Source organism: Geotrypetes seraphini, chromosome 14, assembly GCF_902459505.1.
Source record: "Geotrypetes seraphini chromosome 14, aGeoSer1.1, whole genome shotgun sequence".
In the NCBI taxonomy this organism is placed as follows: Eukaryota; Metazoa; Chordata; class Amphibia; order Gymnophiona; family Dermophiidae; genus Geotrypetes; species Geotrypetes seraphini.
In genome coordinates this window covers 24,138,547-24,163,383 of record NC_047097.1, presented here as the reverse complement: position 1 = coordinate 24,163,383, position 24,837 = coordinate 24,138,547, and the positions used below count along the sequence as shown (strand labels likewise).

The following is a 24,837-nucleotide window of genomic DNA, read 5'->3' as shown; positions in this document are numbered from 1 at the left end:
CATACACACCAACGGCAAGAAGAAAACGGACTGGAATCTATGGGCATTTTTCTTTCTGTATTTAGAGGTGTAGTTATCAAACCATGTTATAGCTATAACACACATTATTCGCCCTTTAACATGACCTAAAGGGCACTAACACCTTTAATGTGCCATGAATTTCTAGCAAAACATACAAATATATGAAAAACACTTCAGGGTCAATACTCAAAGTGATTCAACTGGGCAGGGGAGGCTCCTAACTGGTTAAATTGCTGAATATCAGCTCTAACCACCTAAGTTGAACACGGCGATTTAGTGAGTGGTTAAGTGCTGGTTGTCCACGCATACCCGGATATTCAATGCTTGTGCCCAGACATTGAATACCAGGACATAACTGGAAGCAGTGAAAAAATTTGCTGACCACTGTCAGCTGAATATTCACTCCCTCATTACTATGTAAAATCTATAGTGTGGCTTGCAGCATGAGCAAAACAAATGAGTGTCACAATTACATGGGACCGATTAGACTCCAAGGAATATGAAGGTAGACCGGTGGGGGGGGGGGGGGGGGGGGAGGTGCTTTCTTTTCCTCCTGGCACCCAGAAATACCCCAAAATGGTAGCTACTTCTGAGGGAGCTTTTATAGCAGAAATCTTGGGATAAAGTTTTGTGTTTGGGGAGCTTCTGTTATGAGGGGGGAAGGGACATTGTGAATGGGCACAACTTAGGGGGGACCACTGGGACGGAGTTTTTGATTGGAGAGGCTTGGGGGCACCTTGGTTGAACAGTGGCTGGTCCCTTTAATCTGTGCTCAGCAGAATTGGCCTATGGCTTTGTGGTCTGATGCTCCCAGGATGGTTGGATTATGCTGCTTGCAAGGTAGCTCAAAAACAGGATTATATATTTACCACAGGAGCTGGTACTGAGCTACCACCAGTTACTGACTCCCATGGTAAATTAAAGTGCAGTAAAAGCCCACTTTACCACAACTTGATAACCACCCTTCTTGGTATTACAGAACAAGATGTGTGCCAGAGAAGAGTTCAACCACCATGCTTCATTCAAGACAAGTGCACTAAGTATTTTGAAGGAGTGACATCAATAATTACTATATGGAAGATAAATTTTACAACAATAGATAAGGCACAAGGGCAAATATGTTGAGCCCATTTCACAAAGGTAATGTATAAAACTGCCACCCTAAAAGCAAACTACTTAGAGCTGCAGTTACAAATGAACCATCTTACTGGACAGACTGGAGAAGCCATTTTGCTTTTATCTGTTGCCACTTACTATGTCTCTAGGTTATGCCTGCTCTAAGGCAGGTGTAACTTTTCTGTCAATTCTTGAGTACATATGTGTGTATTTTATGACATATCTTGTACAATGCCACTCCAGCTCAGTCCAACCTTCATCTTTAGGAATGCCTGTACCTATTTCCAACATAAGCGAGGCTTCCACAATTACCCCCTAAATGTGTCAGGAACCCTACCCATTTCTAGTTCCAAACACTGTTTCTGAATAATAAAATATACCTAATAGGCTGAAGTATATGACAACAGAATAATGGATATGCGAGTATAATAGCCTTACTGAAAAATCATTTCAGATGCTATATTCAGATTTCTATATAAACTTAGCCATTACTTGAGAAACATATATATCCACTTCTGAATCTGGCCCAATATGTTAAACTGATATTGTTGGTATCCACGTTTAACATGATCATGACTGCACTCAAAAGGTTGATATATGATAAGATGTGAAAAAGTAAATCATTGTTTAGAATAATTTGGGGGGAGGCGGTACAAAAAGAGTATTCATTTTTTAATGATCTTAATAAGCATGCCTTCAAGGGCAAAATACGCATAACTTGCTTGTAACATTTTTGCTTCATTTCATACAACAGTTGTTGAATGAACAATTCCAAATGAAAGAGAGAAGTTGAAAAGTAAAAATCTGATCTTCACTGTAGAAAACATTCACTGAAGTCTTTTTGCTTTACAGGTAAATCACAAAAGCAGTATATTAAACATATGACCTTTTCCCTTTAACATATAAGGAGGACAAATTTCAAAGGAATTACCCAAGTAAATTTCCTGCCTTTTCTCAGCAGCTAAATTTATGCTTATCTACAGCTGAAAGCGGTTCTCTTTAAAAAGTAGTTTTCAAGCCCACAGTACAGCTTCCAATGTTTCCCCATATCGTGCATTTTACTTAATTTCTCTTACATACCCTTGTGAAGCCAGCAGAAATAAGGGGCATTATAGATGCTTCATCTCGATCACCATGTCTTTAGAAAAAAAAGAACAAAATCAGTCAAATATGCTATTTTCTTACAATAGCAATAAGTATTGTATTCTCTTGTTTAGAAAATCTCCAATGAAGCTATTGCTCATGTTCCTGTGTGTGTGTGTGTATAGATATATAAAGAATGTATACATTATCATTTTCAAGTCTGTCATAGCACAATCTTCTTATTCTTCTAGAGCACAGTATCAGCATATCAAATTTCCTTGAACTCCGTCAGCAATAAAATTTTCTAGATCAAACTCCTTTTGCCCTATAAGAAGGATTGAAGCCTTTATAAAGCGGAGGCTGCTTACCTTTAACAGGTATTTTCTGATAAAAGGAGAATCACTGCTCGTATGGATGGCCACTATATCAGCCAGTGTTTACACAAAACAGCTGCAAGTCCCTCTGGGTGTGTCCAGCAATTCCCTTATCTTGGTAGCTATACCGTCCACCTCAGTTGTCCACAAAAGGAGAACACCTGTTACAGACCAGCACTTCACTTTTCTTTCCCAAACGGTGGATAGGGACTCCAAATGGAGTCCGAAAACTTGCCTTTGGTGTCCTGACTTAGGTGGGCTCTCCATCGGTTCAACAACATTCTGCACCTAGGGGGGCACTCAATTTTATTTGGCCACAAATAGATTGGAAAACTGCCACAAATAGATTGGAAAACTGCCTTAAGACAAGGGTAATTCTAGAACTGGGCACCACATCTTAGGCACCTTGATGCAGCATTCTGGGCACTAATTCTGGGTGCCAAAATTCAAAAGGTAGGTATACCCACTTACTCAATGTCAATGGCAGGCATGAATATGAACACCTAAATACGACACTGTTACACGTGTAACTTACAATTGAGAGCTAATGCTGGTCCCACCCATGTTTCTCCTCTGAGACTGCCCCCTACACATTTACACACTAAGCAAGTTGTATGCGTCATTTATAGAACAGGATTGAGTGTTCAGCTAGCACTTACATGATCAAAGTGCTTGTATTCTATAAATGTAAACAGGAAAAACAGTACTTACACTTAGGTAATGGGGTGAAACAACTTCTTTTCATAGGGCAAAACTCCCATTTTTAAAAGTTATGTAAGTTTGGTTTTCCTAAAACAAACTCATTGGCTCTGTGACAGGGGAAGAGGGCTGAAGCTGGACTCTTACCAATCAAAGTGACCCATCAAGTGGACCAACCAAACTTGCTGTCATATGTGAACAGAAGCTCTCAACATAGCTCTGCATATCTCTTCAAATAAAGCAGCGCAGATACAGTTACAGGCTGACCATGGGTCTTGCCAACCTTGCCAAATGCAGTCTGCTAACTAATTTGACTTGCTCAGTAGCAGGTTCGATATGGCTATCTTTTTACTTGAGTCTGGGAATCTTCTCTGGTATCATCTGAAGAATACATAATGCCAAATCAAAAGGCAGAAGAAATTCTTCTTAAAGACAGAAGAGCCAAGAAAAAAATGAGTTCCTAGCTGACGCAGCTTGTCAAACTGCAGCAAAAATAAGGCCTCCAGACAAGAGCACTTAAAGAAAAGGGAGAGACAATGAAATGCCTAAAAAACTACAAAGAAAAGGAAAATGCTATTAAGCTTCACTTTTGACTGAAATAAAAGAAAATTCTGCAAAGGAATACAGCAGATTCCAGTGGTAACATAGTAACATAGTAACATAACATAGTAGATGACGGCAGATAAAGACCCGAATGGTCCATCCAGTCTGCCCAACCTGATTCAATTTAAATTTTTTTTTTTTTTTTTTTAAATTTTTTTTATTTTTTCTTCTTAGCTATTTCTGGGCGAGAATCCAAAGCTTTACCTGGTACTATGCTTGGGTTCCAATTGCCGAAATCTCTGTTAAGACTTACTCCAGCCCATCTATACCCTCCCAGCCATTGAAGCCCTCCCCTGCCCATCCTCCACCAAACGGCCATACACAGACACAGACCGTACAAGTCTGCCCAGTAACTGGCCTAGTTCAATATTTAATATTATTTTCTGATTCTAAATCTTCTGTGTTCATCCCACGCTTCTTTGAATTCAGTCACAGTTTTACTCTCCACTACCTCTCTCGGGAGCGCATTCCAGGCATCCACCACCCTCTCCTTAAAGTAAAATTTCCTAACATTGCCCCTGAATCTACCACCCCTCAACCTCAAATTATGCCCTCTGGTTTTACCATTTTCCTTTCTCTGGAAAAGATTTTGTTCTACATTTAAGTATTTAAACGTCTGAATCATATCTCCCCTGTCTCTCCTTTCCTCTAGGGTATACATATTCAGGGCTTCCAGTCTCTCCTCATACGTCTTCTGGCACAAGCCTCCTATCATTTTCGTCGCCCTCCTCTGGACCGCCTCAAGTCTTCTTACGTCTTTCGCCAGATACGGTCTCCAAAACTGAACACAATACTCCAAGTGGGGCCTCACCAATGACCTGTACAGGGGCATCAACACCTTCTTCCTTCTACTGACTACGCCTCTCTTTATACAGCCCAGAATCCTTCTGGCAGCAGCCACTGCCTTGTCACACTGTTTTTTCGCCTTTAGATCTTCAGACACTATCACCCCAAGGTCCCTCTCCCCGTCCGTGCATATCAGCTTCTCTCCTCCCAGCATATACGGTTCCTTCCTATTATTAATCCCCAAATGCATTACTCTGCATTTCTTTGCATTGAATTTTAGTTGCCAGGCATTAGACCATTCCTCTAACTTTTGCAGATCCTTTTTCATATTTTCCACTCCCTCTTCGGTGTTTACTCTGTTACAAATCTTGGTATCATCTGCAAAAAGGCACACTTTTCCTTCTAACCCTTCAGCAATGTCACTTACATACATATTGAACAGGATTGGCCCCAGCACCGAACCCTGAGGGACTCCACTAGTCACCTTTCCTTCCTTCGAGCGACTTCCATTAACCACCACCCTCTGGCGTCTGTCCGACAGCCAGTTTCTGACCCAGTTCACCACTTTGGGTCCTAACTTCAGCCCTTCAAGTTTGTTCAACAGCCTCCTATGAGGAACTGTATCAAAGGCTTTGCTGAAATCCAAGTAAATTACATCTAGCATATGTCCTCGATCCAGCTCTCTGGTCACCCAATCAAAAAATTCAATCAGGTTCGTTTGGCACGATTTACCTTTTGTAAAGCCATGTTGCCTCGGATCCTGTAACCCATTAGATTCAAGGAAATACACTATCCTTTCTTTCAGCAACACTTCCATTATTTTTCCAACAACTGAAGTGAGGCTCACCGGCCTGTAGTTTCCTGCTTCATCCCTGTGACCACTTTTATGAATAGGGACCACATCCGCTCTCCTCCAATCCCCAGGAATCACTCCCGTCTCCAGAGATTTGTTGAACAAGTCTTTAATAGGACTCGCCAGAACCTCTCTGAGCTCCCTTAGTATCCTGGGATGGATCCCGTCTGGTCCCATCGCTTTGTCCACCTTCAGTTTTTCAAGTTGCTCATAAACACCCTCCTCCGTGAACGGCGCAGAATCTACTCCATTTTCTCGTTTAACTTTGCCAGACAATCTCGGTCCTTCTCCAGGATTTTCTTCTGTGAACACAGAACAGAAGTATTTGTTTAGCACATTTGCTTTCTCCTCATCACTCTCCACATATTTGTTCCCAGCATCTTTTAGCCTAGCAATTCCATTTTTTATCTTCCTCCTTTCACTAATATATCTGAAAAAAATTTTATCTCCCTTTTTTACATTTTTAGCCATTTGTTCTTCCGCCTGTGCCTTCGCCAAAGGTATCTCTCTCTTGGCTTCTTTCAGTTTCACCCTGTAGTCCTTTCTGCTCTCCTCTTCTTAGGTTTTTTTATATTTCATGAACGCCAACTCTTTCGCCTTTATTTTCTCAGCCACTAGGTTGGAGAACCATATCGGCTTCCTTTTTCTCTTGTTTTTATTGATTTTCTTCACATAAAGGTCCGTAGCCATTTTTATCGCTCCTTTCAGCTTAGACCACTGTCTTTCCACTTCTCTTATGTCCTCCCATACTAACAGCTCTTTCTTCAGGTACTTTCCCATTGCATTAAAGTCCGTACGTTTGAAATCTAGGACTTTAAGTATCGTGCGGCCGCTCTCCACTTTAGCCGTTATATCAAACCAAACCGTTTGATGATCGCTACTACCCAGGTGAGCACCCACTCGAACATTAGAGATACTCTCTCCATTTGTGAGGACCAGATCCAATATTGCTTTTTCCCTTGTGGGTTCCGTCACCATTTGTCTGAGCAGAGCCTCTTGAAAGGCATCCACAATCTCCCTACTTCTTTCCGATTCCGCAGACGGAACATTCCAGTCCGCATCCGGCAGGTTGAAATCTCCCAACAGCAGAACCTCCTCTTTCCTTCCAAACTTTTGGATATCCACAATCAGATCCTTATCAATTTGCTGCGATTGAGTCGGAGGTCTGTAGACCTCTGTAGACAATGGTAAGCAATGAACTGAGGCACACGTGCCCAGCAGGACTTTCAGGCTTTTCCTAAAAAGCTTTAATTATTTATCTTTGAAATTTCTAGCCTGCCTATAGCCTAGGGAGGTTACAGCATAAAACACACAAAGACACCCCATTGCATTAATGTTACACTATTACCCATAATATTAAATTAGACACGCTCTTATACTGCTGACAACAAAGCAACATTCATTAACCGTCTACCATACTGCTGCATACTACTTTACTCATCAGACATTAACGAAGGCCTGGAAAACTGATGAGTTTTGAACACCCTCTTAAACTGCGTTATATTCCTATAGAAATGCAGAGTTCTTGGCAAGGCATTCCATAGTAATGGACCAACTACAAAAAAACACAGCCGATCTAGTATTTGCATAATGCATTCTTTCTAAAGGTAAACTCATTGCTGTCTCTGATCTCAACCGTCTCCTTGGCTTGTAGACTGACACAGTCTGGACAAAATAACAGGGCGCTCCAGCTCTAGAAACATGTCCTGTTTTGGCATTGTCTCATGACATCACCAGGAAGTATGTCCAGATCCACTTTACCTTCACAAAATATCTGCCTTAATTTTGGTCTGATAAAGAAAAGTAACATCAATTTAGGGATACTGAGCTTCCTACAGGCCTTGGTACTTCTTAATTATATCATGTTTAAGCATTATGAATTCATTCAAATAGAATTCTTGCACAAACTCTACAGTGGGGCCTATCAGAGCGTGGCTCTAAGAATGCTATACTTGAATGGATTCTACTTGAGCATGAAGAGCTTTAGAACCGGTGTTATGTGGTAATATTTGTTGAGTGCACAAGTTAAGCTACAGTATTTTATAATTTGTGTGTACACCCGCATTCTCTGCCAGAACTCCATCCTTGTACAAGCCCACTGGTAATGTACACATGCCATCATTCCAAAGCATGTACTCCTGGGCTAGTCACCATTTGATAAGAGGTTATTTACAAGCATATGTGGCCATAACTACATGTAAGTCACTAAAATGATGCCAAAGTGGGTTGGTATTTTACCACTTAACTTACTTTCCCCTTATGGGGCAACGCTATACAGTGGGCACCAGCATTTATACATCCAATAGAACGTTAATGATTAGAATACTGGTATATACCCATAAATATGTGCACATACACTTGTAAATGCCAAAATTCCACCTGTGCTATACTGTAAATATGCACATATCTTAGCTACCATGGATTTGACAAGTAGATGTACATATAGGCAGAGTCTATATGGGTTAAGTGTGGGTGGAGCTCATTACATAACCTCAGAAAATACTTTTACATGGAAAGGGTAGTGAATGCTTGGAACAGCCTCCTGGTGGAGACAAAAAGTGAATTTAAGAAAGTTTAATACAAGTATGTTAGATCTCTAAAGGACAGGAAGGGATATCAGAGTGCTGATAGACAGATGCTGCACTATGCAGACTCAAATCAACAAAACTACCCAAAAAGCATTCTTCACAATGCGCAACCTAAGAAAAATAAGGAAATTCTTTGACAAAGAACACTACAGGATCATTGTACAATCCCTGGTACTAGGTCTTGTGGACTACTGCAATATCCTATATCTACCATGCCCTACAAACATGATCAAAAAACTACAGACCGTTCAGAACACAGCTCTCAGACTAATCTACTCCCTCGGAAAATATGACCACATCACCAACGCCTACCTAGACTCACATTGGCTACCGATTAAAGCCAGAATTCAATTCAAACTGTACTGTCTAATCTTCAAAGTTTTCAACGGTACTGCACCTGCCTATCTAAACGATCGCCTAAACCGTAACCTTCCACCCAGAATAAGAAGAACACTGACACCATTCTCATATCCACCACTCAATGGCACTCATCGTAAAAAGCTTTATGATAACCTCATAGCAACGCATGCAGCAAAACTCGAACCCTCCATCACTAGATTGTTAACCTCAACATCTGACTTCAAAGCATTCCGTAAAGAAATCAAAACGCTGCTCTTCAAAAAGTATTTACAATCTACCTAATCTCCCTCTCCTCTTCCACCAACCAGGTCTGCTCACTCCCTGGCACCATACCATCAATCGACAAAAAATACATATAAAAAATAATAAATAAATAAAAAAATACCTGGAACCTAATTCACCCTACCGAAACCGATTACCTACCAAAGTATGGAAACAGAATATTTGATATGTATAGTAATGTAACCTGATTTATCTTCCATTGTTATTATGTCTACACCCTCACTCTGTCATTAAGTCTATACCCTCAATCTGTATTCTCCAATGTCATGTACCCTCCTGGAAATGTCCAGCTCTCTTCTTATGTAATCCGCTTTGAACCGCAAGGCACAAGCGGAATAAAAATCACTAATGTAATGTAATGTAATGTAATGTATTATAAGTTAGGCGTGTATCTCTACACTAGCTCTATGACTGGTTTACATGCTCATGCCTATATATCTAATTATGCTAGTATCTATAAAGAAAGTAGGCACCTCCTTTTCTTTACAGAATTGTCCTCTATATGCAAAACAGGCTTTAGTGGGCACAATGGAAATACCTTAGCCAGCACAGAGAAAATAGTATGTGTGGGAGAGTGTACCATTTCTTGCATACCCACTAAAGCCTAAAATTAACAGTTACTTTGGAACAATTGTTACAGGCTTCAGTTTATAACATGATGTCTAGGTAAGATGCCACAAAGCTACCTACTTTAAGGTTATTTTAGAAAGGAACCTTTTTAAAAACAAGCACTCAGTACCTGGTTCAATTTTGATGCCGAAATTTACACTTGTGCCAAACAGCGTGTGCCTGTACATGTAAGGGCTGGATGCAGTAAATGGCACTCAAAAACTGGCACCCATTGGAGAATAGCACTGAGTGCCAATTCCGGTGCCCATATTTAGGCACCAGGTGTAATTCCCATCCCCAGTATAGGAATGGCATGGCTGCGCCCTTTTTGGTTTGCATACTATGGGATTTGGGCACACATAGTTATAGAATATGATGTAACAAAGTGTATGCTCAAATTAAAATTAGTGCCACTAGTGCCTATGAGCACCCAGTGATTGGCACCAATTGGTTCGTTAGCCAATTTAGTTGAACGCACATCTGTGATAAGAGCTCCCAATTTTGGGCACTATACAGTATATAGAACTTGTGGGCATGTGTATACTCATTATTATAGAACGTACGGATGCAGATGGCAACTTTACTTCTGCTCTGCCCAAACTATGCCCTTGGAAATGCGTACACACAGACTGATCAAAGAACTCAAGATACAGTACCATCCAATCACACAATATCAAAATGAGATAGGACAGAATATATTCATTCTATATTCATGGGTTTAGGACTTGCGATTTTGGTTATTTGCGAGTTTCTAAACCCTGACCCACCCCTGCCTCCTTCCCACCTCCCTGACCTACTCGCACCTTATCTGGTGGTCTAGCGGTGAAGCGGGACAGGAGCGATCTTTCTACGCTCCTGCCATGTGCAGAGCTGTCAGCAAAAATGGCTGCGATGAGTTTCTGTGGTCTCACGAGACTAAAATTATTTTTGTCGACGGCTCTGCACTGGACAGGAGCGTGGGAAGATCGCTCCTGCCCCGCTTCACCGCTAGACCACCAGGTAAGATGTGGAGAGATCCGGGAGACAAGAGGGAGGTGGGGGATGGGTTAGAGTCAGCCCTAAAGTTATTTGTGATTTTTCCATATTTGCAAACCGGCTCTGCCCCTAACCCCCCCAAATTTGGAGGGGGAAGTGTACTATTATGCAGAGGACCTTCAGAAGGTAAAGTTTTAGAGAATGATCTCTTCAAAAAAATGACCGGTGCACAAAGTCCAGGTCATCAAATAATAATCATCATCAATCCCCCCATTTATTAAAAAAATATATATCTGTGCACATATGATCTGTACGATAGCGGTGAAAATATAATAAATTTCCATACTCAAGAGTGATTATAATCAAGATCTTCAAATTTTCAATTAAAGACACCCCAATTTTCTCAATAGCAAGAAAAGCAGACTGTGTCAAGAGTGTGCATACACTTTCCTTGGGTGTACTGTGCAAAAAGCTTGTATGTCTTCATCAAATCCTTTTGCGTGTGTAAAGCAGGTCTTCCATGTGAAAATAGCTCTATAAAGTTAATCGCTAAATGGCCTCAGTCTCAAGTGCCAAAGCAGTTAAGACTATGGGCTCCTTTTACAAAGCCACGCTAGCGGTTTTATCGCACGCACCGGATTAACGCGCACTAGCCGGAAATCTACCGCCTGCTCAAAAGGAGGCGGTAGCAGCCAGCACGTGCGGCAATTTAGCGCACGCTATGCCACGTGTTAAGGCTTTGTAAAATGAGCCCTATGGCTCTGCTACGTGTGGCTGAGGTTCCAGAGGAGACATCGGAAGTACAGAATTGAAAAGCCAATTATACGCCGATTATGTCCGTCACCATACCCAACCGTGCTTCAAGGAATACCTAGCTTAACAGTGGCTAAATATGACCTTGCTTTGGAACAACACAGCTGTATTTACCCCAGAAGAAATGTCAAATCCAGGTATCTACGCACCTAATTCTGTGGTTAAGTACTTAGATTCCTTTGAAAACTGTCCTCCTCATAAAGGAGAAATGCAATGTCTCAAATCTGTGGAGAAGCAACTCAGCAAAATCAAATGTCTGTCTTAAAATAGCTTAATTATAAATTCAGAACCTGCAGAAATATTGGATCTATAGCTGTATACATAAAACATTTCTAATTTACCTCCGTGATACAGCAATAATAACTGTGTTTTCTGAGGGCTTGGTTGCTCTGATGGACCTAAGGGGAAAAAAACAACAACAGTACAAGCAACATTATACCTAAATACAGTATTGCAAAAAGGATGATTAATTTTGTATTTGAATGTAAAGCACTGATATTTTAGTTCAGTATTGTAACTTTTGCATTACTCCCCAAGACATTTGGATGGTATAAGTAGGTATGCCAGTTACGGGCACAAGCTAAGCTATTACACTTCCCCCTCCGAATCCGCAGTTTCAGCATCTGCGGATTAGATTATTCGTGATTTTTTTTAGGGGGGGAAAAAAAAAGCTGCATTTCAGACCTTCCCTGCCTCCCTCCTGCCTTCCCCCCAGCATCCCGGCCTTACCTGGTGGTCTAGTGGGCTTTCGGGGCAGGAGCGATCTTCCTACGCTCCTGCCCCGTGCAGATCGCCAATAGGAAATGGCTGCCGTAAGCTCCCGTCGTAGTCTCGAGAGACTACAGGAGCTCATGGCAGCCATTTCCTATTGGTGACCTGCACGGGGCAGGAGCATAAGAAGATCGCTCCTGCCCTGAAAGCCCGCTAGACCACCAGGTAAGGCCAGCACAGGCTGCCCAGCCCAGAGAGGAACGATCTTCACTCTGCCTGGCCCGACACCGAAGCGGGGAAAGAAGAGACCGAAGCACCCGCACTGGCCACTGCAAACATGCACAGAAGGAGGCGATCGGAGGCGGAGACCACCAGGTTAGGTCTGGGGGTGGGTCAGAGCCGGCACAAAGTTATCCGCGATTTTTCACACTTCGCAGTCCGGCTCTGCCCCTAATCCCCACAAATACTGAGGGACAAATGTATTCAGTTGGCTTCTTTCCCACTTGTCAACTGTTATTCTGCAGCATCAATTAAAAACTTAATTATCTACAAATTACTAAATATTGTTTCCAGCCCATTTTCAGGTACATTTGCCACACACACAAAAAAAAAAAATCATACAACACACTTTGAACATAAATAACACATTAATTGAAAACTGTCATGCCATATTTCAAAAATATATACAACAAACTGGGAAAGATATTTTGACACTGTACACTAAAACAGTTTTACAGGGGACTTGAATGTGAAAAAACGCAGGTTTACAAAACTGCTCCAGCCTACACACACATAAAAGCAGGCCCTCTATGTGATGTACACAAAGGTGCAATTGGAGAACTTGTTGCTAAGATGCAGACCCAATTCTAACATGCACGCCAAAGCCATTAAAGAATACAAGCGCAAAGCTGATGTGCCCATATGTTCCATGCAATGCTTGATAGTACAGTATTTTATTAAGTACACATGCTTCTTGGCGACGCATTCGTAGCCTACCTATGCTCTGCCCTTGTGTACACCCCTTTGCAGTTACGAACTAAGCAACTTTAGCATGTACTTTATAGAACTGCACGAAGCACCTACCACATCAGTGTTAATTATTGACACCTTTGATGTACATAGCTACTCGCTTCTGTAAACTGCAAAAGCATTTGGCACCTAAACGTAGGCACCAAGTTATGGAATAATGGGAATAGAGACTGAACAGGAAACTAGGGCAGAATCAGCACATATGTATTTATGTGATAAAATTCATGCATGTGTGCAGTTATTTCTGCCTTGCATCAGGTACAGCTTTTCTAGATAAGACTATTTTATAAAAGATACATTGGCCCATATATTGCCTTTTTTAAAATAGGTGCAACATGTTCACCTGCGTAAGCAACCTCTGATAAAATTACCTTCCTTTCCAGGGCACTGAGCTTAAGTGATCACATAACAAGGATTTGAAGAGCTTACTCCCCTCTTCTACACAGCCCAACTGAACTGATTTGCTCAATTCTCCTTCCTCCTTTCCTGGGCACTGTGCTTAAGTGATCACATAGAAAGATGACAGCAGATAAAGGCCAAATAGCCCATCCAGTCTGCCCACCCACAGTAACCATTATCTCTTCTTCTCTCTAAGATATCCCACATGCCTGTACCATGCTTTCTTGAACTCAGTCTTTGTCTCCATCACCTCTACCGAGAGACAATCCCACACATCTACCACCTTTTCTGTATAAAAGTATATCCTTAAACTACTCCTGAGCATTTCACCTTTTAACGTCATCCTATGCCCTCTCATGCCCGAGCTTCCTTTCATATGACAGACTCACTTCATACGCATACGAGTCCTCCATGTGTCCATAATGCTTTTCTGTGGAGACTGATATGCCGTTCATTTTATTTAATGTATTTGTGCCTTGGACAGGGAAAGAGTAGCTCATCATACAAAAAAGTATGCCAAAAGGCATCTTGTGCTACAGACTCAACTGCGAAACACAGCCCAAAGACTAATGCTTAAGAAAACAAACAACTCATTCTCAGTTATTGTGTCTAATAGTTAATCTCTTTCACAGCTACCCAAGATAAGAATCACAAGTTCAGTCTTCAAAGAACACAGGTCAAGTTTTCAGTATATTGAATATGTAGGAAAAAAGTTTACATGCTTACTACCTCCATTGCAAGCAAATTTTTCATATATATTTATTGGGGCATTCTGAAAACCTGCTCTGATTTATATTTTAAAGTCATCTGCCTTGACCTCTTTAAAAAACACAAATAGAAATTATAATTTAACATTTTCTCTGTGCACAGTGTGCTTTGTGTTTTTCTTAATTTTGCGGTTACCATTATGTATTAATAAGATTATATTGTGTGTATATATGAAAAATGGATGGAAGAAATTTAATTACAATTAGTATCATTATTATGGGGGTGGCGTCAGGGGCGAAGTTTGGGGAGGAGTACTCGGTTGGTATTTGTCAGGCTTAAGGGTAATTGGCTTGAAAAAGTTAAGGAACACTGCTGTAGAGCACCTGGGACATAAGTGGAAGCAATTGGGAATATCTAACTCCTCATCACAGCTATAAATTTCTAGATCAGAGGTCTTCGATGTAAGGTCTGCAAGCCAAAGGCAGCCCCGGAGACCTTCTGGGTGGCCCATGCACCTATCTGGAGTTCCTTTCCCTTCCCCCCCATCCCCGGTGAGATCAGATGCTCTTACAGGGAAATCCCTGTGAGTTTTTTTCAAGTTTTTTTCAAGTTTTTATTAGGATTTTATATACCGCCTATCAAGGTTATCTAAGCGGTTTTTACAATCAGGTACTCAAGCATTTTCCCTATCTGTCCCGGTGGGCTCACAATCTATCTAACGTACCTGGGGCTATGGAGGATTAAGTGACTTGCCCAGGGTCACAAGGAGCAGCACGGGGTTTGAACCCACAACCCCAGGGTGCTGAGGCTGTAGATCCAACCACTGCGCCACACACTCCTCAGTGAGCCCCAGCATAAACCCAGAAGTGGTAGATGCTGACAACAATAAACTCGCACATAAACCCAGACACTGGCCAGGAAAGAAGCAGGACCCTGCTAATACCCATTTATCTTTTTCTAAGAAGGCATTTGATAAGGCAAATACAGTACAGCAAGATTCAGTCATGACCAAGAAAGCCAAGTAGGAAGTTTCTGATCTTAACGCTAACCCAGAAAGCAGGATCTAACAGGTTTCGTAATCCCCAGAAGTCTCCACCAATCAGAGCAAGTTTCTCACTTGAAGCTAATCTTGATTACCTCAGTAGAGTAAGCCAGAGAGAGACCGAGGAAGGCAGGAGCAGCTAAACCTCACTGGACTTATGCCAAGAATAAAGTTGAGGAAGACAAGCATAAGATAGTCTGTCCTGAACCAGAATACCAGGATGATCACGTGTCTGTTTCCTCAGAGAAGGATACGATTAAAGATGAGGTTGAATCAATGGAATGGAATGGAAGTTACTCTGAACGTATTCCTGTGGAAAGCTAATTCAAATTAAGAAAGGCTAAAGTTTTAAAATAAAAAATGCTCTGCCAGAAGATATGCATGAAGAACAAAGCACAGCTTTTAGGAGAAAAGTTATGAACTGTTTGTGAAGTTACAGCCTCTGAAGTGAAGAGTAGGCAGCCAACTCCACATTTAAAGTAGCTCTCAAAGCAAAAGCCTAGAAATAGGACTGGCTGTTTGTTTCATGGAGGGAAAAGGCTTATTCCCTTAATAGCAGCAAATTAGGACTTTGCAAGCTGACAGCCATAGTGTGAAGATAAGGAAGAGGAAATGTTTCTGTGAACAAAAGCTGCATAATAATGATGTAGTAACAAGAAGGGTTTTTTTTTTCTCACATTATAAACTGAATGGGTTTCACTACATCAAATCATTTAGGTGGAAAAATCCTGTGCCCTTGGGCTTACTTGTAAAAAGCTCAGGGGTGTTTCAGGTTGCTTAGTAAAGCAGTTGAGAAGAGAGCGAAAGTGGCAGATGACTGTTGTGATGGATTTGCCTGCCACTCCTGGAAAGAGTATACTGGTGATAGGCTGGGGAAAGGAAAACGTTCTGAACTTTAAAAAGGGGTAATGGCAGAAGTATAAATGAGCAGGTGACTTCCCTGTAGGAAGCCATGAACTGATTCGAGACAGGGGTACAGGCTCCCAAAGCCTAACTGAACTGAAAAGGTGTCAGAATAAAAGAAAGTGTTTTGAGGTTTTGGTTTTTTTTAGGGGGGGGGGGTTTGGATTAATGACAATAAGAATGCAGGAGGAAAATAAAAGGGCTGATTGAAGCTGAGAGATTTTGGGGTACAATTATTTGAAGAGAAACTTCTTTGAGTACTGGTTTTGAACTGTACACGAGTATGTTTTGTTTTACCTTTATAAAACTTTGTCAGCAGAAGCAGCATTATTAGTATTGGACTCTCTGCCTGTGCTTTACCCTTCTCTCTATTTATCTGCTCAGTCTGGTGCATCTACCTGGTGGACCCTAGGTTGAGCTTACAACCTGAGTGACCCTCCCTTTGGATCGGAGCAGAACACTACATTTGATACACTCAGATTTCATCAAGGCCTTCAACACAATTTCTCATAAGTGATTTCATGGAAAAGCTATAAAAGGGCCTTCCCAGATAGAAACATAGAAACATGACGACAGATGAAGGCCAAATGGCCCATCCAGAGTAACTATTATCTCTTCCTCTCTCTAAGAGATCCCATGTGCCTATCCCAGGCTTTCTTAAATTCATACACCATCTTTGTCTCCACCACCTCTTCTGGGAGACTGTTCCACACATATACCACCCTTTCTGTAAAAAAGTATTTCCTTTGATTACTCCAGAGCCTATCACCTCTTAACTTCATCCTATGCCCTCTCATTTTAGAGCTTTCTTTCAAATGAAAGAGACTCGACTCATGCTCATTTATACTGCGTAATTATTTAAAATCTCTATCATATCTCCCATCTCCTGACTTTCCTGTAAAGTATACATATTGAGATCTTTAAGTCTGTCCCCATACGCCTTATGACGAAGACCACGCACCATTTTAGTAGTCTTCCTCTGGACTGACTCCATCCTTTGTATATCTTTTTGAAGGTGTGGCCTCCAGAATTGTACACAATATTCTAAATGAGGTCTTACCAAAGTCTTATACAGGGGCATCAATACCTCCTTTTTCTTACTGGCCAAACCTCTTTCTATACACCGTAGAATCCTTCTAGCTTTTGTCGTCACCTTTTCAACCTGTTAGGCCACCTTAAGATTATCACATACAATCACACCCAAGTCTCGCTCTTCTGTCACACCAAGTTCTTCACCCCTTAAACTGTACTGTTCCTTTGGGTTTTTGCAGCCCAAATGCATGACCTTGCATTTCTTACCATTAAATTTTAGCTGCCAAATTTAAGACCATTCTTCAAGCTTTGCTAGGTCTTGCTTCATGTTATTCACACCATCGGAGTGTCTACTCTATTGCAGATTTTGGTATCATCCATAAAGAAGCAAATCTTACCTGACAGCCCTTCAGCAATATCGCTTATAAAAATGTTAAACAGACCAAAGAACAGAACCTTGAGGCACACCATTAACCATTAACCACTATCACTTGAGAACGTTCAGTCTTTTGTTTTAAGAAGTTATGAGATCTAGGAGGGAGTACTGCTAGCTGCAGTGTAAGAAGAGCCAGCTCAGAAAGATGGTAAATGGATTGATAGATCTCTCCTATAACTGTGGTCTGGGCAGGAGGGAGGGTAAGGGGTAAAAATGATGTTTGAAAGAAAAAGTTGCCTGCTCAGTGACATTCTCAGATAGGTAGGACATGAAGCCGAGCAGAGGCAGAGCAAAGCATTGGCACTATTGAGTAGGAGTGAGGTGAAAGCAGAGGGATACATTGGAGGAGCAAGAGGTGACAGAATTGGGGGGGGGGGGGGGGTTGGAAAGAGAAATGTTATAGCTTCAGTCACAGGGCACTGTGGAGAGAATAAGGTGCTGGTTCTAGAAAAAACGTGAAGGCATTAGAGTACAACTTTCCAGATTTATATATCTGGCCCACACTTGGGGATCCTTTTACTAAGGTGCCTTAATGGATTTAGCACACTTTAACAATCAATGCACACTAAATGCCACACCTCATTATATACTTAACAAACACTAATTTGTTAGCGCACCTTAGTTAAAGGGCCTCATAGTATATCTTAATTTATGCCATATAACCGTCACCAAATTTGAAAATATGCTTACCTGCATAGTGCTTCTGCATCCAAATACCTGGAATGCCGTTGATCGATAATGATGATTTCATGATGTTTATCCAAAAAGCTTTCTAGTGCAGATTCTGGTGTCCTGGCAATATTACACCTAAATCCTGCTTTTTCACATGCCCAACAGAATCCATTACTCTGGCTGTCTTCTTTGGCAAACACTAAAAGTACCTGGTTCAAAAGTACATTACAATAATTTTTTTTATCTCGTCATCCATCTTGACTAATTAATATATCAGTGTTAAGCCATGGCATAAAAAGAGATTATGTTCTTACCTTGCTAATATCTTTTCTAGTAGATAGCAGTGTCTTTCTGGACAGACATGTAATATCCCCTTGCTTGCCAGCCGTGTAGAAGGAATCCACTCCAGCTTTTGAATCCCTCTTCCTTCACCAGAGGGCTCTGCTGCCCTCTTCAGTTTGTACCAAAACATGCAATAGCCCCATATAGAAACACATGTGAAGGAGGGGTATGGGGAACTCCCCGAACTACAACTTTTCTGAAATTATAACAAACATGTTAAACATTGCCATTGAACAATCAAAATAGCGAAACAAACATGCCAAACAGAAACATTTATGGAGCTCAAATAATATCCCAAAGTGAAATGGGCAGCAGAGCCTTCTGGTGAAGGAGGAGAGATTCAAAAGCTGGAGTGGATTCCTTCTGCACAGCTTGTGCGCATGGGTATATTACCCGTCCATCCAAAATGGCACACCTATTACACTAGAATAATAGTTCTTTAAATATACCATCAAGTTTATACTACTACACATTCACGGAATACTAGTATAATATATAGACAAATGGAAAAGACAATTGTTACTTCAAGTGTTTTCAGGAATGTATATTTCCTTTCATTGGTGAATATGTTTCAGCGGCAACGGGTAGACCAAAACATTTTCCATGGGTTATCTTTCACTACAATCACAGGTCTCAAGTCTGGTAGAATGCCTCCGTTTTGTCTTGTCTGCTCTTGATCTGTCAGCCCGAGCAGGGAAGCAATAGACTGCCTAAGTTTATCTGACCAGGGTTGAAAATTGGTGCTAAGTTGTGAGCCTGTCCTGTGAAGACCTCTAGAATCACCCATTGTTACAGTAGCTAAACATAATTCCAGAGAGGGAGGAGTATCATGAAGAGGGAGATTTTCAAAAATAGCAATTCAATTGGTACAAAATCATAAATAGTTTCATAGTTTATTTAAAATTTGATCACACACCTATCAAAATTCTAAGCGAATGTACAATATTGATAAAAACAGGGATACAATAGTTTAAAACACAAATATCTTCAAAGACAAACCATACAGATTATACATGGAAAGCAGGAAGAACTACAATAAAGTTAAGAAAAGAAACATACAAGGAACAAACAAAAGGGAGGGGAAGACACATTTTGTGCTGCTAAGATTCTGTTAAAAGAAAGAAAAGAAACAGGATAAGGCGAGTAGGAGACATGTAAAGAGTACTTGGCATCACTAGATATCTTTAAGTGGAAAGAGTATCTAGAGTTCAAAGGCATCTTTGAATAAAACATTTTAGGGTGCCTTTAAATTTCTCTAAGTTAGTTTCGGATCTAATGTGTAAAGGCAGAGAATTCCAGATTGTGGGCGCTGTTACAGAAAATATTGTTGTACGGCGAGTGCCGATTATTTTCAACAAGGGTACGAAAAGAAGGTGTTGATTTGAGGATCTAAGTGTCCTAGATGGTTCATGATGAATAATCAATTTATCTAGAAATGCTGGTTCATTCACTATTCTGCAATATTGGAAAAATAAATTTTATTTTGCTTATCTGCAGTGTATATTATAATAAAAAGGAAATAATTATAATCGTGGCTTTACTCACAGTATTTAAAAATAAAACTTCTTCCAAACACTGCTCTGACAAAACATTTAATGTCATGCAAATTAATGAATGTTTACAAGATTCCTGCTTAACCTCCCTCTCCCCCAAACCTTTGTACCAATAATCGACAGGGAGTGACAAATCAGAAGCTGCCCTACAAATCTCTTTGGATGGAACTGCCCAGGACTCCACCCATGAAGAAGCTACACTCCTCACAGAGTATGCTTTCAAAGAAATTAGTAGTTGCTTACTACACCCCATGTATGCTGCAGAAATAGTCATGTAAATCCATCTTGAAATGGAAGATTTAGATGCTAACTTTCCCATGCGGCTAGAATTCGTTAGTACAAAAAGATGACCTGAGAAATGAAAATCATTTGTCACCTCAAGGTAATAGAGAAGAACTCTCCTAACACCAAAATTTTGTTCTTTTCTTCAAACGGTTCGAGAGAGCTAAATAAAAGCACAAAAATTTCAGGAAAGGAGATTTTGGAGGTAGGGGACCTAAATTCCAGCCCCAGAAACCTCCCAAAGCCTCCTATAGACCACAATGGTCTGTACTCACAATTATGATAGTGCTGTGCCTGCTTCAGCTAAAACAGCTGGAATATGGAGAAGATTACTGCCTCAGACAAGCATGTAAAATGACTCCATATGCTTGTTTCTTTGGGCTGCCAGTCATACATAGTAAGGTATAACCGGAGACTCTAAATCCTCACGCGTCATCGGAGGGGGGGGGAAGAGGAGAAATGTATTTGGCACCCAATACAGCCCTCAGGACCAATAAAGGCCCACATAGCCTGCGCTCAAGCTCTGGTAATAATTATGAGCAAGCCTTGTCACTACAATGGTCCCTGAGCCTTCTGAAAGTGATAAAACATAACCCTTCCTCCCACTATCCTGTATGGGTCCTCTGTTTTCTCTTCAATATTCTATATTGTAATATAATCTAGGCAAACTACTTTCATTTTTCAGGGAGATGGTCTAATAATAACAACCACCCTAAAAAGCCAGGCAGTGTTTTGAACCCTGTATAAAATGGAACTGTGAGCATCATAGACTGCAAAATAGGTTGGCCACAAGGGCCATGGCCCTACCAATTATTTGCCCTATAGAGCATCAGAAACTAGGGAGATGGGTATAGAGCCAGAATTTAGTGTGTTTGGCCTTCCTGAGCTACAAGATATTCCACTGCCCCTGGTGGATCTCAAATTAAGATTAATACCCTAGCAACAACAAATGAAAATGAATATGCTTTAAAGCAAACACTTTTGTGATTTTTTTTGAAGTGCCAACCAGTGCAAAAAAAAAAAAAAAAAGTTGACATTTTTAAAGAAAATCTAAGTTCTTATCAAGTGCAATATTCATTTTGATTTTCACTCATTATGAAGTTGTACCTGAAGTTGATCTTGGTGAAGTCTCATGGAGCCAAATTGTACTTCTCTTACTGATCCCTACGAAAGAGAAAAATAGCATACTGTAAAATCCAGAGGTGAATGTACACATTATTCATATATGATGATACAAAGCATACCATTCCACCACACTGAAAAACAGTTCACATAGCTCAGTCTCTCTAGTAAAGAGCAGATGAATTTCTTTTCATTCCAAGTTCCTTCACAAAGTATAAAATGTAAGATTTATGTCATTAATTAAGTGACAAGCATGCTCAATAGTTCTGTTGCAAGTGCAAATATGTGGTCTTTTACTCAAGACTGGAAACCAATTGATGTCTTATACATTAAGGGCTCCTTTTACGAAGGCGCGTTAACGGTTTAACGCGCGTAATAGTGCATGCTAAACCGCCAGCTACCGTCTCCTCTTGAGCAGGTGGTAGTTTTCCGGCTAGCGCATGATGAAAAGCCACTACTCCGGCTTCGTAAAAGGAGCCCTAAGAGTTGGTGGCCATCAAACTGCTGCCCCAGTAGGCTAGTGTATTTTAATCAGAAAAGGAAGGCATTCAAAATGTTTCTTTGATTAGAAAAGGGAAGGGGTAAAACGCGGACCTCAGACCTGACAGACCTCGCGGATCTAAAACCGCACATCCTTAAAAATCTGAGGTCCGTGCTACTTGTAGTCAGTTTCTGGCTCCGACAGACCTCGATGACAATTTAGCTTGATGGATCCGTCTCAGCATAGGGAGGGAAAAGTATTAGGATCCGTCAGCGCTAAACTGTCATCGAGATCTGTCAGAGCCAGAAACTAACCACAAGTGGCACAGACCTCAGATTTTTAAGGACATGCGGTTTTAGATCCGCTAGGTCTGTCAGGTCTGTGAAGTCTGCGATTTACCCCTACCCATTAGAAAACAAACTCAAGAATTCATTTTATTACAAGAGAAAAGAGCACACATATGCTGTGTACATAAGCAGCCTCTCTTACCAGCTCAAATGCAGTAAATTGCCTAAGGTACAGAACTGAAAGTCACACAAAACTATCGAGGAAAACACACTGCATCTGAAGTCTTAAGCAATTTAGATCATCAAAATGTTAAGACAGAAAAACAGGAAATGGAATTAAAACCAGCTTATGACATGCTTTCCCTCTCGAGAAAAGCAGAGTACTATGAAATGGTATTGGTATTTTGTCAATGTCACATCAATGACTAAGCCCAGAAATACAGGATTTTAATTAAGTTTTGACTAAAGATGTGCATTTATTTCTGTACCCTCTGAAGCCTTGAATAGCTGAAGGCTTTAAATATAAAGTTGATGTGTTATCTCTCCCTTCCTATTGTTTTTCCCCCATAAGTGTCTTATTTACTATCAACAACTTGTTTTTCTCTTCCCATTCTTTCCTTTTGTTTTAATATGTTCATAAAGTTAGTCTTTAATATGTTTTGTAAGATTTAGTCAGTCGTTTATTTTGTGGTCCCCTAAAAATTTGTAATTTTTTTGATGTGTACAGTACATCGCTTATAATTTTGAATAAGCGATCAATCAAATCTATAATAAACTTGAAACTTATGATTTTACTAACCAAGCAGTGCAAGACTACAACTTTCCACAGGAAATACAGCCTTCTAGTGGTCCTCATCAATCCCTCCAGATTTTCCTCATCATGAAACAAAATTGTTATACGTGTAAAATTCTACTGCAAGTTTTCACAAAGAAAAGTTTACAGCTAAAATTTATATAATTTTATTTTCTACTTTAAGAACAGTAAACCCATCCTACATATGAACTCCCAGGTCTAAGGCCTGAATTCGCGGGAGCCAGTAAGGAAGCTGCTCAGCGCTGAGAAGCAGTGCCAAGTCACGCTGCTGCTCATGCCGCTAAAATGGACTAAGTGGGTCCTGTGCAGTCAGTTAGCAGCGGGGCAGGAGTTCAGAAAGCTTGCTCCTGCCTGCTGCACCTCCACCAACCATCGGCAGAGGACCCGCTGCACCTCCTCCAGATTGGCAGAGGTAGGAAGATAGGGCAGGGAGGAGGAGGGGTGCGGAGCCTGGCCGCAGCAGCCTTAAAAATTTCTGGAGGGGGCATTGACCCGAATATAAACCGGGACCCCCATTTTTGGGCCAAAATCCCGGTTTATATTTGAGTATATATGGGAATCCCCTTGAGCCCACCAGAACAGAAGAGAAATATGATAAAGTAGCCAAATATAAATAATTAAAAGATAAATATATAAAATATAATAGTGGTGCTTCTATAAAATTGGGCTGCCTTCTGCAAGCCATTTTACTGCATACAATTTTAATGTAAAAACCAGCATAAAAACGCCATTTTAATAATGTCATAAGGCTAAAATGCGATAATGTTACAGACATTGTGAAGATGTCTATGCGATGCCTAAAAAGCAATTCTTTAAAGCACGCCTAACTATATAGATGTGCTTAAATTCGCTGAACGCCATTCTCTATTGTGCATCTATGTTTAATAGAATTGCGCTCAGCGTTGTGCTGCTGGACGTCTAAATGATGCCTAACTTTTAGATGTCCTTTACAGCATTTGCCCCTAAGGGCCTGATTCTGTATAGGACGCCAGTATCAGCGGCCACCTAAGAAGCAGCTGCTGATTGTGTGTCAATCATGCACTGGCGCCCTATGGAGAATCGACGCCCAGACAGATGCCTGAAATGTAGGCCAGCATTTGGCAGGCCTACATTTCAGGAGTCCATCTCCCATCTACGGAAAAGTGTATTGACATTTAAGTCTAACCAAGGCCACGCGCACTGGAGGCCTACAATGTGGGTGGTCCTGCCTTGGGGAGGTTTGGGATTTTTTAAAATGTGCATCCAGATTTTTATTTATTTATTTATTCCATTGTGCATCGCACATACCTATACAAGCTCTAGGCGACATTACAGAGGAAGGAGTTAGAAGAGGGTAGGGAGGACTATGGAGGGCAGGAAGGAGTGGAGAGGAAAGAGGCATGTAGAATATTTCATAGATAGGAGTACCATCTATGTAAATGATATCTAAATGAATTAAAGTAATATGTAAAAAGGAATAGAAGGGAGGAACCGTTAAACAATAGAATTCAGTTAATTAAATAAAAACAATGGAATAAAATTTAAAATTAATCATAAACTGGAAGAAAAAATTGAAAACCAAAATCAAATAAGTCTGGCAGAAGTCCAATTTCCTGAAGCAGCTCTGTTGCCTCAGTATATTTTAAATAATCCCAACTGCCAAAGTCCAGACAAGACAGATATCCACTCAGGCTTTCCAGCTGCTGCAGCCCTGACTCATCACTTCCAGGCAGAAGATGCAGAGAGATAGAACAATCCAGTGCTGGGCCGCACTGCTCTTGATGTGCAGCGGATGCTCATGGGCAGCTCCCGAAGAATAAAGCGCTCTGCCTCCATCGGACAACCGGGAGGAGGAGTCCATGGCACGGTCCCACTCCAAGGAT

The 24,837-nt window shown here is 40.9% G+C and overlaps 1 protein-coding gene across 4 annotated transcripts in view; it reads right to left on the bottom strand.

Annotated features, from left to right (window-relative positions):
- The window catches only part of PDE8A (phosphodiesterase 8A), a 237,476-nt gene that overhangs the window by 95,185 nt on the left and 117,454 nt on the right, over nucleotides 1–24,837 (bottom strand). For 3 of the 4 annotated variants that reach the window (XM_033920337.1, XM_033920336.1, XM_033920333.1), the window contains 4 exons: nucleotides 21,379–21,435; nucleotides 18,113–18,303; nucleotides 11,504–11,560; nucleotides 2,218–2,275 (listed from right to left, as the gene is read on the bottom strand). In XM_033920337.1, coding sequence (XP_033776228.1) covers nucleotides 2,218–2,275; nucleotides 11,504–11,560; nucleotides 18,113–18,303; nucleotides 21,379–21,405 — 333 coding nt within the window. In that variant the 5' untranslated portion in view covers nucleotides 21,406–21,435. Of the gene's footprint in view, nucleotides 1–2,217; nucleotides 2,276–11,503; nucleotides 11,561–18,112; nucleotides 18,304–21,378; nucleotides 21,436–22,960; nucleotides 23,028–24,837 lie in introns of those variants that run through there. The other variant, XM_033920334.1, reaches the window with a different exon arrangement.